We start from the raw sequence: 12,990 nt of genomic DNA, 5'->3' as shown, positions 1-12,990 counted from the left end.
TTTTTTTGGGGATCCTTTTTTATACGGTTCGTTGCTATCTTTGGACCTTTTGGCCCAAGGGAAAAAGACATCCGCTGACCGATATACGATGTGTTGTGGCACTGCCTCTGATGTCGAGTAAATCGTACGTGATGGAGGACTTTTCCAGCCGCTTGGTTTGCACCCGGTGTTGAAATAAGCGCTCGAACGAACTTGTACACCCTTCGTACAGGTGCACGTAGAGGGTTAGGGGAAGAAGCGTGGCCCTTTTCGGCCGGTCGGATCCGCTTACCGCATTTGTATGGAAATAATAGTAGCAAGCGTGCGCGTGCACCAGCGTATGCGGCTTACAGAAGTAAATATTTGGTATTGTTTTCTTTTTCTTCTGCGGGCATAGTTTTCTTCACGTGTGTACTTGAAATTTAGTTATGTAACGCCGGTGATAGTTGTACGAGCTTGGTTGGTAGCTTAAATTAAAGAAAACATGAAAATATATGAAAAATGATCAAATTTTAGGGAAAAATGTTACATAACACCTCTGATTTAAGGCCTGGTAAAACTGCCCTAAGTTATTTCAACTTAAGGTAAACACATTAACATTTAGTGGTATTAAAAAGCAAAAATTGTAAATAAGAGAACCCAATTGTTTTAACATGTTTTTGTATCATCAACTTTACACTATAATCAATTATATTACGTTACTAACGTTTCTTACACACGGGAGCTTTAAAAGTAAGCTTTACTGTTCCATCATATGTAGAGTAAATTACGCATAATATATTTCAAAATTGATGTGAAAAAATGCACATTCAAGTCATCTTACCATCCGGTTATAGTTAAACCTTACCTTCTTCATGTTGGCTTGGGACTTGGCTCTCAAACATGATCACTGCACGTGCATTTTGAAGGACTTTTCGGTGCCAGTTGCATCGTCAAAGCACTGCAGCGAATGCTGACTTCAACAGCGCGACCCCAGCTAAACGACTGGGGAAAATTTTGCAAAATTCACGCACGCACCTGCAAACAAGCACTACGCCCTGGTGCATCGCTTCATTTTGGCAGACGGGTCCGGTTGCTCTGCAAAACAAAATTACGTCAAGAGTCAAAACAACCACGCGCGGTTACGTTACGTTCTGAGGTTCTGTCGCCGAGACGGTGCCTTGTGGTGAAAACGCAAAACAAATGCACCCTTTCACAACGTTGTTATCAGTCGCGCTGCCCCGACGCAATACTGCCCGTTTGCATCCCGATGGATGGGTTAGGTTTAGTTTCTTCTTCTATTTTTTTGTCGCTCGCTCCCAGTACGTGCGTCATATCGGTAACGTAACGCGAACCCTTTTGGGCAGCCAAAGGGCACCGGATTTCATGCGCACTATATAAACTTCGGGCCTTGGGTGCAATGGACATACTCACCTTTCAACTCCCGTTCAATCGACAACTACAACGGCCCGCAGCAAGGTAGTGCAAAGCCTACTTTGACCTCTTCGGTTCCTCTACTAGATACTGACGTTGCAACTTTTTCGGCTCCTTTTCGACAAGTTTTCGAGTACGAAACGAAACCATGAAGGGTGTAACGATTTTCGCGACAACGTTCGTCACGGTGTGTCTGTGGGTTGGTAGTTCCAACGCCGCCATGTTAGCGATGTACGGTGCCAAATCAGCCAATGCTGACTGCAACGCTTCAAGTCATCAACCTGCCAACTGCTACGCTAAGCGTGTAGGCATTTTCCCGACACCACCCTGCTCGCAGCAGTACGAAAGTGCGTCCTACGAAAGCGTCGAAGAGCCTCGGGAGAGAGGAGTCGACCACTACTCCCCACCACCACCAGCTCCGATGGCCGCGGGTGGCAAACATTGCTCCGAAAAGATGCTCCCGGTGTCGATCTGCGTCCAGTTGCCTCCGGATGCGCCAGTTAAGCTATCGAAGAACCTGCTGCAGCAGATCGTGTACTCGCTCGTCCAGGATCCGGTTGTGAAGCGTCCTTATGACACACACCGAAAACCCTGCGAATACCCCAAGAAACCGTGTGCCTGTGCCAATAAGCCGTACGTCCCACCGAAGGAGCCTTGTGACGTCCCGAAACCCTGCGCAAAACCCACACCAGCTCCATACGTGCCCACGAAGAAACCGTGCGATTACCCTACGACTCCTAAGCCTTGCACTACGATGAAACCGACCGCGAAACCGTGTGCGAAGGAGTCCTATAAACCTCGTTACGGAATGTCGGCTGAAGGGTCCTACGAGTCCTATTTCCCTGTGAAGGCGTTGCCCTTCATGCCTCCCAAGGATTCGTACATGCAGCGGCAATATGGAGCCCCTAAGGAGTCGTGTGCTCCTAGCACCACCGAACCTCCGTGTTACAAGCCTCCCACTACCACTCCGGCCCCATGCACCACCCCTGCTCCTCCCACACCCTGTCCCCATAAGCCAAGCCCGCGTCCGTACAACTACGCAGCCCCGACGCAGTCCACGCCTTACGCTCCGTACACCGTCGCTCCGCGTTATCCTTCGGTACCGTGCAACTCCTCCAGCTACCCGAAGCCCACGTACGGTAGTGTGCCAAGTTACGAGCCAAAAGTGTCGTCCTGCGCCTGCAAGGAACCGGCCAACTACCCATCGGTTTACCCCAAGAAACCGTGCAGTGCGTGTTCCCGTGGCAACCAGTACTCGGCGGCTTAAGGACACGCTGACAGAGCGAGCGCATTAAGCGGGGTTTCTTTTTTGTTTAGCCTCCAGACTAACTTATTTATTCTAGGAACTAGTGCGAATAGTGGTAACATAATAAACTGACTCTCACGCGATGAATTTAAACGAATGATATAGCGCAATTGTTTTCACGCTGGGGAAGTTGTTTGAGTCCGAACAAGAGTTGAGAGAGAGAGAGAGAGAGAGAGAGAGAGAGAGAGAGAGATTTGCGACTGTTTGCCGGGTGCTTTCATCCAAAAAACGTGCAAAAGAAGCGAATCTAGCGAACCATCGTCATGTAACACGGTCAGTTTTATTTATTTTTTAGAGTGGTTTAGTCCATCAACACTCATCCTGTCTAACAGAACCCAAACCGCGCAAGTCACGTTTCATTCGATTGCGTGTTCACAACGTGTTGTAATAGAAAAATATGTCGCCATTAAAAAGTGAACGTAGATAAAATTGGATAGCACTACTTTTACCATAGTGCGTCATCACACACAACGCATCACGCCATGTAACGCGGCACGTGTGAAACGTGAACACAAGTAGGCTAGGGATAGGGTTTTTGCAAAGTTCATACTGTTGTTTATTTTTGGGTATTTTTGAGTACGGTTGAGTCGAGTACGCAATCGTTTTTGTGTTAAAAACAACCTTTTTTGTACGCAACAATTCTATGGATTTGTTTCAACGTACTTCAGGATTTAATTTTAGTTTGTATCATGTTTCGTTTAAATTTCTTGGCTGAAATCATTTGCCAAAAGATGCAAAACAGATATCAGTTGGGTCCTATCTCAATATTAATCTAAATTGGCATTACTTTAGAATGGGTAAATTGAAATTATACTTGTTAATATCTATGACAGTATTAATGTGAAATAATGTTACTAAAGCCTTATGATATAATTCATTTACAGTTCTATTGAAATCAATAACAGCATCAATTATTTTATGTTTCATGAATTATATTTTATGGATAATGGTTGAAAAATCTCCCAATTTCGCCAAACCATATTATTTTTTGTTAAAAATACCCCATTTTCATGGTATGGATGAAAGTCTTCTCAGGAGGATGTAGAACGGTCCCTTATACGATCGCAAATCGAACTAAGACTGTTCTCTTATTTCGATCGAACTGTAAGGTTATTTTGAAGACAAGCCGGCAGATGGCAAAGACCATCAACTCCTAAAATTTGCAATCGACTTCCGACGCCTTTGGAAGCTTGTTTTCACCGCAGATCAAATGTACAAACGCTTTAATTCCCCGTAAAGCTGCGCAGCTGCAGTCAAGTTTATTGCATAACAAAAAAGGCTTATCCTATCGCTTAGTCTACCGTGCGTCTACCCATGCGGCCAGATCCACATACGGCCACCATCCCCGCAAATAGCCCCGGTTCACTGTATGTACAAGCCTGCGTCCTCGAGCCGTCTTAGTTGAAGGATCGTCCAGAGCTGCTCGCATCCAACGTCCGGTAGTGTGTCGTCGCCGGTTTCTCCGTTTCGACGTAGCTGCTGGCCGAACCGCGTTGCTGATCGTTGATGAGAGTGCGCAACATCCGGGACACCTGATCGGACGAGCCCATCGACAACGGGGATGGGCCCTGACCGGCAGAAGGAGCCTCATAGCTCGGCACCACCTTACTTTCGGAACCATAGCAACCGCTTGGCACAGGGTGACCCGGAAGCGTTGGGTTCTTGCAGTTGCAGGTCGGCTTACGACGCATCACCTTGATGACGCTCTTGCCGGGAATGCAGTAATGATGGCGTTTCTCCACGATCACAAATCCACAATCACCGCACTCGCCCAGTGGTGGCCGGCTACCGTGTACGGTGTATGGGCAAGGCAGTCGGTTGTCTTCACCCATCGCTGTCTGGCTGTACTCCTGCGATTCCGACTCAGCCATATCGAAGTAGCTCGGTTCGTTGAAGCCATGCACCGTAACCACAGCTACCAGGCACAGGGCAGCCACACTCAGCCACATCGAGAAAGCCATTGTTCGGGAGGATGACGTTGGTTAGGGTGCTTAAAAGCAGCTAAAGCAAGGAACGGTTGTAGCTGTTGTTTAGTTGACGAGAAGCGGAAGCGAAGTGTACTGTCTTTTCCGGCGCCGGCACCATTTTATAACGCCTCCCCGGTTCCAAGGATGCTTGTTTCCTTCCGCTATTCACTCCCTCCCCAAGCCACGTGATATCTAAGCCTTTGAAATGGCGCCCCAAACCCCAAACGGGACCGTTCTCTAGGGCCTGGTCAAATGTTTACGCGCAACGGTGCGTTCCGGCTACGTGCCGGGTCGGGAGTTATCAACTTCACTTACCGCTAGCAGTGGGTTTTTGGTTTATTTCGCGGACCTCGCGCAGGTTCGTGGCACTGGGTTGTTGCGATAGGAAAAACAAAGTAAAATTGATTACACCACGCTGGGTCGGGTGTGTTACATTGGGCTGGCTGGCAGTTCCGCGCCATCGCTTGTCCGGTTAACGAGCGTCCGTGACATTTGGGGTGAAATTTTCCCCATAGAAAGGGGTGTTTCCTGATCTAAACGGGCGCATTTCTCGAATTCCACCGGTCGGGTTCGGTGTTCTGATAAGCGGTAAGTAGCTAATCACGTGCACAAAAACCCTCGCTGCCAAAAGATGTCGACTTTGTGGTGTAAACCAAATGACATGCTTAGATGCAGTCGAATGGAAGCGATTCCCACCATAGCAACCATGGAAGACGCTTTTGTGTTGCACTTTTGACAGTTAGCCCTAGTGAAGGACAACGTGTGCACCTTGCGCAACCCCATCAAAGACCCCAAAGGGATGATGAAGATATAGGATCGTAAGAATGTTGCCACCGCCAGTCGTAAACCAGATGCTGATGATTTGAAACAGAGTTGCTCTGCTCCGTTAATTGGTGCACGATTTACGTATACAAATTTTTTATCCGCAAAGCAGAGCGCAACAGAAACAAAAATATATATAAGTTCCCATCAGCCCGCATCCGCATTGGGCCGTTTCGGGGCGGTTTGGTTCGAAAAATGTAAACAGGGCGCCCGGTTTCATTAACCAATCGCACCCGGCGATGGGAGGATCGGGCTCGTAATTGTAAGAATAACTCAAACCGATAATAGCTTTGGGCTTCTGCACTTCAGCACCTCGAGCGTGCGATGCGCCCGTTGCAGGCCGACAAAATTGATCCTTATCCCGCGGTCGGGATGTAATAAGCGACGCTCGAAAAACAAACGTACGCTGGCCCGTGTGGGGAGCGATGGGCGAATATGCTGCCACGAATGGTCACGAACGGGCCAATTTTTTGTCTTAATTTACGTTTAGCTCCCTGCAAAGGGACTTGCAAAAACGCAGGATAAAACACTCACACACACACGCACACCTGCAGGCGTATGCTCGAGCCGTAACAAAGTAAAGACCGGGAGTTCCGAACGGCTTGAGGATGGCTGGGTAAGGACACAAGCCGTAAAACGACCGACGCTATGGGCTCTCGGGGACTTCGAAACCGTGCGCCCAAAGTCGATCGATTGGCTGATCGATTTACGATCGGTACGAAGTATTTTAATTTGAAGACTAACCAACCGACGAAAGGCGAAATATGTTTCAATTAGTTATTGCAAGCCAGCACCCTCCGGTCGCGGAGATCGTTGGCACGGATCGAAGTGGAATGAAACCGCACCACCATGGCCACACGGTGCAGCAACATTCTTTCGCCACCGGCCACCGGAGGAAATGAAAATAAAATCTCTTATTTACAACCGAAAGGGGGGATCCTTCTCGTTTGCATTCGTTCCTTCGTGGGTTTTTACTTTTCTTGTGCTCTTTTTTTTGTCTTCTTTTGGTTCCCCTTTTCACGTTTGCCTTGCATTTTTCCTTTTTTGCAATGGCATCCCCGATGGCGGTGGAAAACCGTCGGACACTTTTTGTTACTTTTATGATGCGTGTATCTTGCGTTGTATCTGCCGCTCCCGGGCCCTTTTGTTTTATTCCAAACCTTTCCTTCTTCTTTTTTTTGCTTCAACCGCATCCGTGAAGGAAGAGAGGCCCTCTTTGTGCGATGCGCGCATAAATTAAACCGCGAAACCAATTGCCAGTGCAAATACTGCATAAATCTTGCCGCCGACATTTAGGATTAATAAAAGTAACGATATGAGAGGTGATAAAAGTAGCATCCGACTGCCGTGCCGATGTGCTGCGGCCAGGGAGGAAATCAATCCGAGAAACCGAACGCGGGAATTGATATCATGTCCGGTGCGTTTGTACAACCGGCCATCATGTATTTATGTCCCTGCTCGATTGGGAGCGGCTCGGGCGAAGATTGAGGTATGTAAGATTGCACATTTTGTGCTCAATATGTTGTACATCGATTTTCGTTCAGCTGCGTTTGCGGTGAAAAGCTTGTAAGCGATTGTAAGCCAGACAATGGAGTAGCTTCTGTTTCGATCTGTGAGCGATCGTTTAATGTTTTAATTCGCTGTAGCTGGGTGGCCAAAAGCGAGTTATGCATCCTTATGCCTCTTGAAATCCTGCATAAATGTTCTAAATCTATATTTGATCCTTTCATTCGAATGATTAAGGAAGCAATAAGCGCGATCGCGAACACTCTCGATCGAATTGCCTCAAACGATGATTAAACTTTTGCCAGTTTCCCTCGGCGACGGGCCATCCAACGCTGAATGGCGATTAAACAAACTTTCCCCCCCAAAAAATGGGCTCTCCCTTCGCGCAAATGTGTGAAAGTTTGCCGCCAGAAAGTCCGGCACCCCGAAAGCAGTAAAAAAAACCCACCCCAACCAAACGAACTCCACTCCACCGCCCGAAGGGAGCCATTTTTTCGCCATTATTAATGGCACTCGATTTCCGCGCTACCATTTCGATCACCTTCCGTTGAGGCGGAAAATCGTGCGACGCGGAAATGCAACCGCGAAGCCGGAGCCAATTTCACGATAGGCCTCCGGCACCACCGGCACCATTTATCACGTGTAATAGGGGGGGGAAAAAGGGCCACCTAAGCGCCCGCAGGCGTGTTATCGGCTCGAGTGCTCGAGCGCCCTTTTTGGTGGCGTAAGTACTGCTGCGGACAGTGCGAAAGGGCAGAATTTTAAAACAAATCCCCGCCACATTCTGGCTACTAGCCCAGAAGCTTTCAATTATTTTCACTTCCTCGATCACCTCGATCGCGCTTCGATCAACGCGGGTAGAGCCACGAGAAGGCGGAGTAATTGACCGCATATCGGAGTTGGCTCGTTGCGGACGCCCTCCGGCGTTGAGCAGAATCGACCCTTTCAGCCGGATGAGTAATCGACCCCATCCGTCCCGGCACCGGCCATCCCTGGGGTCGCCGAATGAAGCTGTACGATCATAAATTACGAAATTAATAATCTGTATTTGTTTTAACTGTTCATCGTTTGGGCTGGTTTTTGGTGTGTTCGCGATAGGTTTTTCGAGCGCCCGGTGGATGTAGCAAATTTCGCAAAAAGAAGGCCGGTTGCTGCTTTATGGCCACATTACTCTTGCACCGATTGAAGCGATCCACCGTTTGACATTTCAATTAAAATCGATCCCAATTCAATCGCACGAACATCCGACTGCGATTCGTAATCCGTTGTCGGTTGCGTAATAATTAAATGTGGCTTCTGGGCCTCATGCTTCTGATCGATACCCCTAATCGGTGGACAGTGAGCCCACCGTTCCGTTTCGGAAAATTGTACAGAAATTAAACCCATTTTTCACGCACGTTTTCAAGCGCTGTATTATAAACCGTACAGAAAAGCATTCTTTTTCCACTACGTTACACAGATGAAACCCCTTTCGCAGTGCACGGTTGACCCGACACTCGGGTGTGGATGTTCGTTGGAGCGTCGACTCCACACGAGAGACCACCATGGAAAGGAGTCCTTTTCTCGTTCTGTGGTGTGAGGGCCGTCCCTTGACACCTCCAATCCGCAGTCAGGAAGCTTAAGTTTTCCACCCTATCGAGGGCTGGGAGATCCGTCGAAACGCACGAACCCATGGTATTGAGTCCGGAGCCTGCGCAAGAAGCCGGCTTGTTCGAGAGTCCGAGACAGCCTGCGGCCGTCGGTTCAATGGCACTGTTGATCGTATACATCCATCCAGCGATGGTGAGCGTACGATGGATCGCGTCACACCACGAGATTGATGAAGCCGTGCGAATTGAAGATCGGTGTCTTCGCAAGCACGCAGTCCTCTGGTCCAAGCCCGCCCAGGTGGTGCATGGATGTGGCGTCGTTGCTGTTGCTGCTGCCGCAGCTGTTGTTGTTGTTCAGATCCGATCGCATCCCATTGAACAGGTCCTGGGCTCGCGGCACTGGTGATGGCATCGCGGGAAGAACAAGAACGTAGAAGGTTTTGAAATCAAACCGACAAAGAGCGAATGCGAAGCAGACTCTGATTAGTCTCCGGTACTTACCGTGGACGTGTTTTTTCTGACGAGCGCGCGAATTTTGGAACCAAACCTGCGTCACACGCTTGCTTAGTCCCGTGGCCAAAGCGATCCGTTCGAGATCCTGCCCATCTGGGTTGCTATCGACCTGGAAGTTGGCCTGCAGGATCTGAATCTGCTCCTCGGTGAACGTCGTCCGGATGCGTTTGGTTTTGTTCTTCCCACTTCCATCCACATCACAACCATCCTCACTAGAAGTCGTCCCGTCATCGATCAGCTCCATGTAGTGCGTCTTACACAGGACACGCTCCTCGCAGATGGCAAACTGCTCACCCGTTGAGAGTTGCCGGCCGCACGAGTCACACGCGAAACACGCCAAATGGAACACATACTCCCGGGCTCGTCGAACCCAATCCGTGGCCGAAATGGACCGCGTGCACTTGGCGCAGCACGTCTTGAACTTCTTGATGTAGTCGGACTTGCAGTACATGTCACCGTCACGGAGATAGCACGAGACCTGACGCTCCAGAGGACAGAAACACACGCTGCACCGTAGGCAGGATCCGTGCCAGGCGCTTCCATTCACCTCGAAGAGGTACCGATCGGTGATCTGCTCAGCGCAGCCTCCGCACGCTTTAAACTCTGTCTGTTTAGTTGGAAAGGAAAAGGAAAAGGACAGCGCTATTTCGGTTAGATGCCATTTGGTACAAGGTTGATACATTGTAACAGCACTGAGTTGCATTCAAAATGATCCACGTTGGGTAAGAGTCTAGCCAGGATTGTACTAGATAACCGAGGATGAACCAAAAAGATCGCATATGACATATAATATGCCGGATGTTCTCATCGCTTAACATATCAACTGAAAAACAACCTCTTACCTTCATTTCAACAACTTAACAAGGCAATATTTCACAGCACACCGTTGATAACACAGAGATTAAACACAGTTTGTCCCAGAAAAGTCCTTCACTTACTGTATTATTTATCTTTAAATATTTTTTTTATATTAGATAAACCGTCAGGCAACAGTCACTTTTATACACTTCTAATAACGATTTATTGCACTGAATCCACGCACAATTGGGCACTTTTTCTCGTTGTTAAACAACACAAAGCATCCTCAGCACTAGTTCTTTTCACCGTCTTTAATTTGTCCGTGTGTCACGAAAAAACCCAGCAACCTCGCGAAGGGCTCAGCTGTTCCCGGCCCGAAACTCGCCGATGCGTCATCCACCGTCGCAGGTCAATCTCGATCTGAGCCAGCATCAAGAGCCTAGAAAACCGACCAGCCTCTGTGTCCGACCGCTGTCTGGTTCGCTCCGTACAGCCCATCTGCCGGTGTTGCTGCTGCTGATGATGATGATGAGGATGATGTGGTTTCTCTTTCTTGCTTCTTTCTCTCACTCTCTCGCCTTCATTCTGACCTGCGCCAGAAGCCGTCGCTCATCGCTTGGGTTTCGTTCGCCCTGTGTTCTAGGTTGCTCGCAACGCGCACACTCTACAACCAGAGCCAGAGTTTAGGTTATGTACTCGCGTCGGTCGCAACCCTCGGCACCCCTCGAAAAAGACGAGCCATAAAGACGGTTCGCTACAACATAACACGCCCCTTCGATTAATGCGCGATTTATGTTTCTCCTTTCTGTGTTCCCGGGCCGGGAAAACAACCCCCCTAGCTGTGTTCGCGAGCGCAAGTGTTCGCAGTTCTGCTGGACGTTAGGGATGCCAACCTTGTGCAAGGGAGAAAACACAGCCTGAGCACTTCCGAGTAGCGCCGGGTTGCCTTTTGTCGGCTCTCGAGTATAGGTACCGGAACTGATTTTCCACAAGAGCTCCAGCTTGCAGACACACAGAACCGACGGTTGAAGGATTTCACCGGCTTTAAGCGTTCAAGGGTTGACTTTTGAAAAGACTCCCGAGACTCCCGGACTGTGCTTAAAGAGCTTATCATCGGGATGCAGCTCTACGTGCTCGTTCTCGATCCTTTTCGAGTACTTGCCCACACGGATGCGGATCATTCCGGATGGCGTTTTGCCCCAAGTCCACCGGACGATGCCGAAAGTGTCTCACACGACGTGGCAGGACGTCAAGCCGGTCCAAGGTGATGTCTCACGTCTTTGACGAACGCGCTACCATCTCGTACACGTAACCGTTGCATAATTGTGCCCCATTCAGATGCAAATTCCAACCGACAGGGGTTGCTCCCGGGGGTGGCCCTATTCAACGCTGGTGACAATGACGCTCCAGAAGACTCTCCGCCACCAGGTTTCGTCGGAGTAAATCGTGTGACAAATTTTTCATTCCCAGCGTCCATCATAACGTCCGCCAGTGACGAAGGTGACGGTAAGATACGCGAGGCCAGCTTCCGGGCGGTGCGCGATGAATTTAGACGAGCCAGGTCCAGCTGGCCAGGTTTGCCGGATCAATGGAACGCGTTGGTAGCGACGATAGCGGACGTGTCATATCGCTTTAAGGCCGCTACCGTTTTGACCGACAGAAACGACCCTTTGGAAGGTTGGAGAATTGTTGTGGACCCTTCGAACCGACTGCTGGCGTTCGTTTGCTTCTGTTCCGTGTGTTTTTTCGGAAGGTTTTACGTGCGTACAGAGTGCTTTTCCAGCACTTGAAACAAATCGAACGCAGGCAAATACCCGAAACACGCTCGAGGTGCTGAATAGGAGGATTTTGTACCTCTACTCTTCTCGTATGCAGGGAATTTCCAACGAAATGAGTCCATTTGGGTGTGTTTAAAGAAGCGACACCATCGGTACACGGTCATGGCTTGCTTTAAGTTTGGGGCTAATGATGTTTTGAGAACAAATTGGCAGTTCATGTGCTAAATGGGAGCAAACATTGCCTTCTGGCTAAAAATGACGTCACCCGTCAATGTCAGAGTTTGACAGACGGCCGGTCTGTTTTGCGGTTTAGTTATCAAAGGTTATTTTCCCGATTCGTGCCGAATCGTTAATACACTTGAAATTTATTAATTACCGGCAATACGTCAAGGACGAGCCTCATGGGTTTCCCTAAGACTGTAGTGTCTTCCCAAAGAAAAAGAACACACTCCGATAGTTGTTCACACCCGAATTCCGGCCCGATTACAATTATCACACGCACTTAAAGGACTCGTTTATCTCTCGCCCCACGAGAATAGAGGTGATGCTAATGGACTTTCTCAAGCTTTCAGCGCAATGTGCGCCCTCATTCATCACCCTTCAACAATCGCCCGAACAACTGTCCCGTCTCGGCGGCAAGAATCAATTTTCCCGGCCAACTTCCGACCACCCAGTTGTGAACTTTCCACAACCCACGGTGCTCACCTAGGGGCGTCTCCGTTGGACAATCCGTGGCAAATAAGTGATCAGTTTCATCGCTCCCAGCATTCAGCCGCATCGCCGCAGGTGAAAAAGAGGCGGTGGTGGTTTTCCCCGTACCAGGCATCGATTGATTCCCTGGCGGGATGTCGGAAAAATCGGCTTCCGGTGGTGGGCTTTTCCGGCATCCTCGGCACCCCGGGGGTCCTCTTGCGCCCGTCTCGAGCCGGATACGGTGTTTGATTGTTTCCTGTGGCACAAATTTCGTAGGCGTTAGACGTCACTAATAAAGGCGCGCCCCTAGCAGAGAAGAATGCCGACCCTTCGCAGTGTCGTCCCTGGGGGAGGGTTTTTTGGGTGCGAATTGTTGCGGGTGCTGTTTTCCATGCCCTCCTGCTGGCCCCCATTGCCATCGCATTGTGTGGATTAAACAATTCGACCGGGATTCGGACCCGCCGTCTCGGGTGCGCCCGGGGAAAGTCTTAGGCGGCTCAATTTACGCTTCGATGGCAAAAAAGGGGGTCGAAAATTGTTCGTAATTGAATTAGGTGCATGTAAATCGCTTCATCGAGCGTGTTCGGCAACCGTTCAAGCGGTCCTCGGGGAAGAAATCGGATCAC

The 12,990-nt window shown here is 49.3% G+C and overlaps 2 protein-coding genes across 2 annotated transcripts; one reads left to right on the top strand and one right to left on the bottom strand.

The window, feature by feature from the left end:
* Positions 1-1,540: 1,540 nt before the first annotated feature.
* On the top strand, positions 1,541-2,659 carry LOC128724618 (uncharacterized). The gene has a single exon (XM_053818341.1). The coding sequence runs from the start codon at positions 1,541-1,543 to the stop codon at positions 2,657-2,659; it is 1,119 nt and encodes a 372-aa protein (XP_053674316.1).
* Positions 2,660-8,796: 6,137 nt separating this feature from the next.
* LOC128724617 (LIM/homeobox protein Awh-like) lies at positions 8,797-9,943 on the bottom strand. The gene is made up of 3 exons (XM_053818340.1): positions 9,938-9,943; positions 9,084-9,702; positions 8,797-8,981 (listed from the first exon to the last, which is right to left on the bottom strand). The coding sequence occupies exons 1-3, from the start codon at positions 9,941-9,943 to the stop codon at positions 8,797-8,799; spliced, it is 810 nt and encodes a 269-aa protein (XP_053674315.1).
* Positions 9,944-12,990: the final 3,047 nt, after the last annotated feature.

Source organism: Anopheles nili, chromosome 3 (genome assembly GCF_943737925.1).
Source record: "Anopheles nili chromosome 3, idAnoNiliSN_F5_01, whole genome shotgun sequence".
In the NCBI taxonomy this organism is placed as follows: domain Eukaryota; kingdom Metazoa; phylum Arthropoda; class Insecta; order Diptera; family Culicidae; genus Anopheles; species Anopheles nili.
The sequence above is the reverse complement of the archived record's forward strand: the minus strand, read 5'-3'. Positions and strand labels throughout refer to the sequence as shown.

Coding starts and splice junctions, on each gene's coding strand:
- LOC128724618 (XM_053818341.1), top strand. CDS start 1,541: ATGAAGGGTGTAACGATTTTCGCGACAACGTTCGTCACGGTGTGTCTG.
- LOC128724617 (XM_053818340.1), bottom strand. Junction 8,982..9,083: donor TCAGAAAAAACACGTCCACG/GTAAGTACCGGA, acceptor TGCCATCACCAG/TGCCGCGAGCCCAGGACCTG.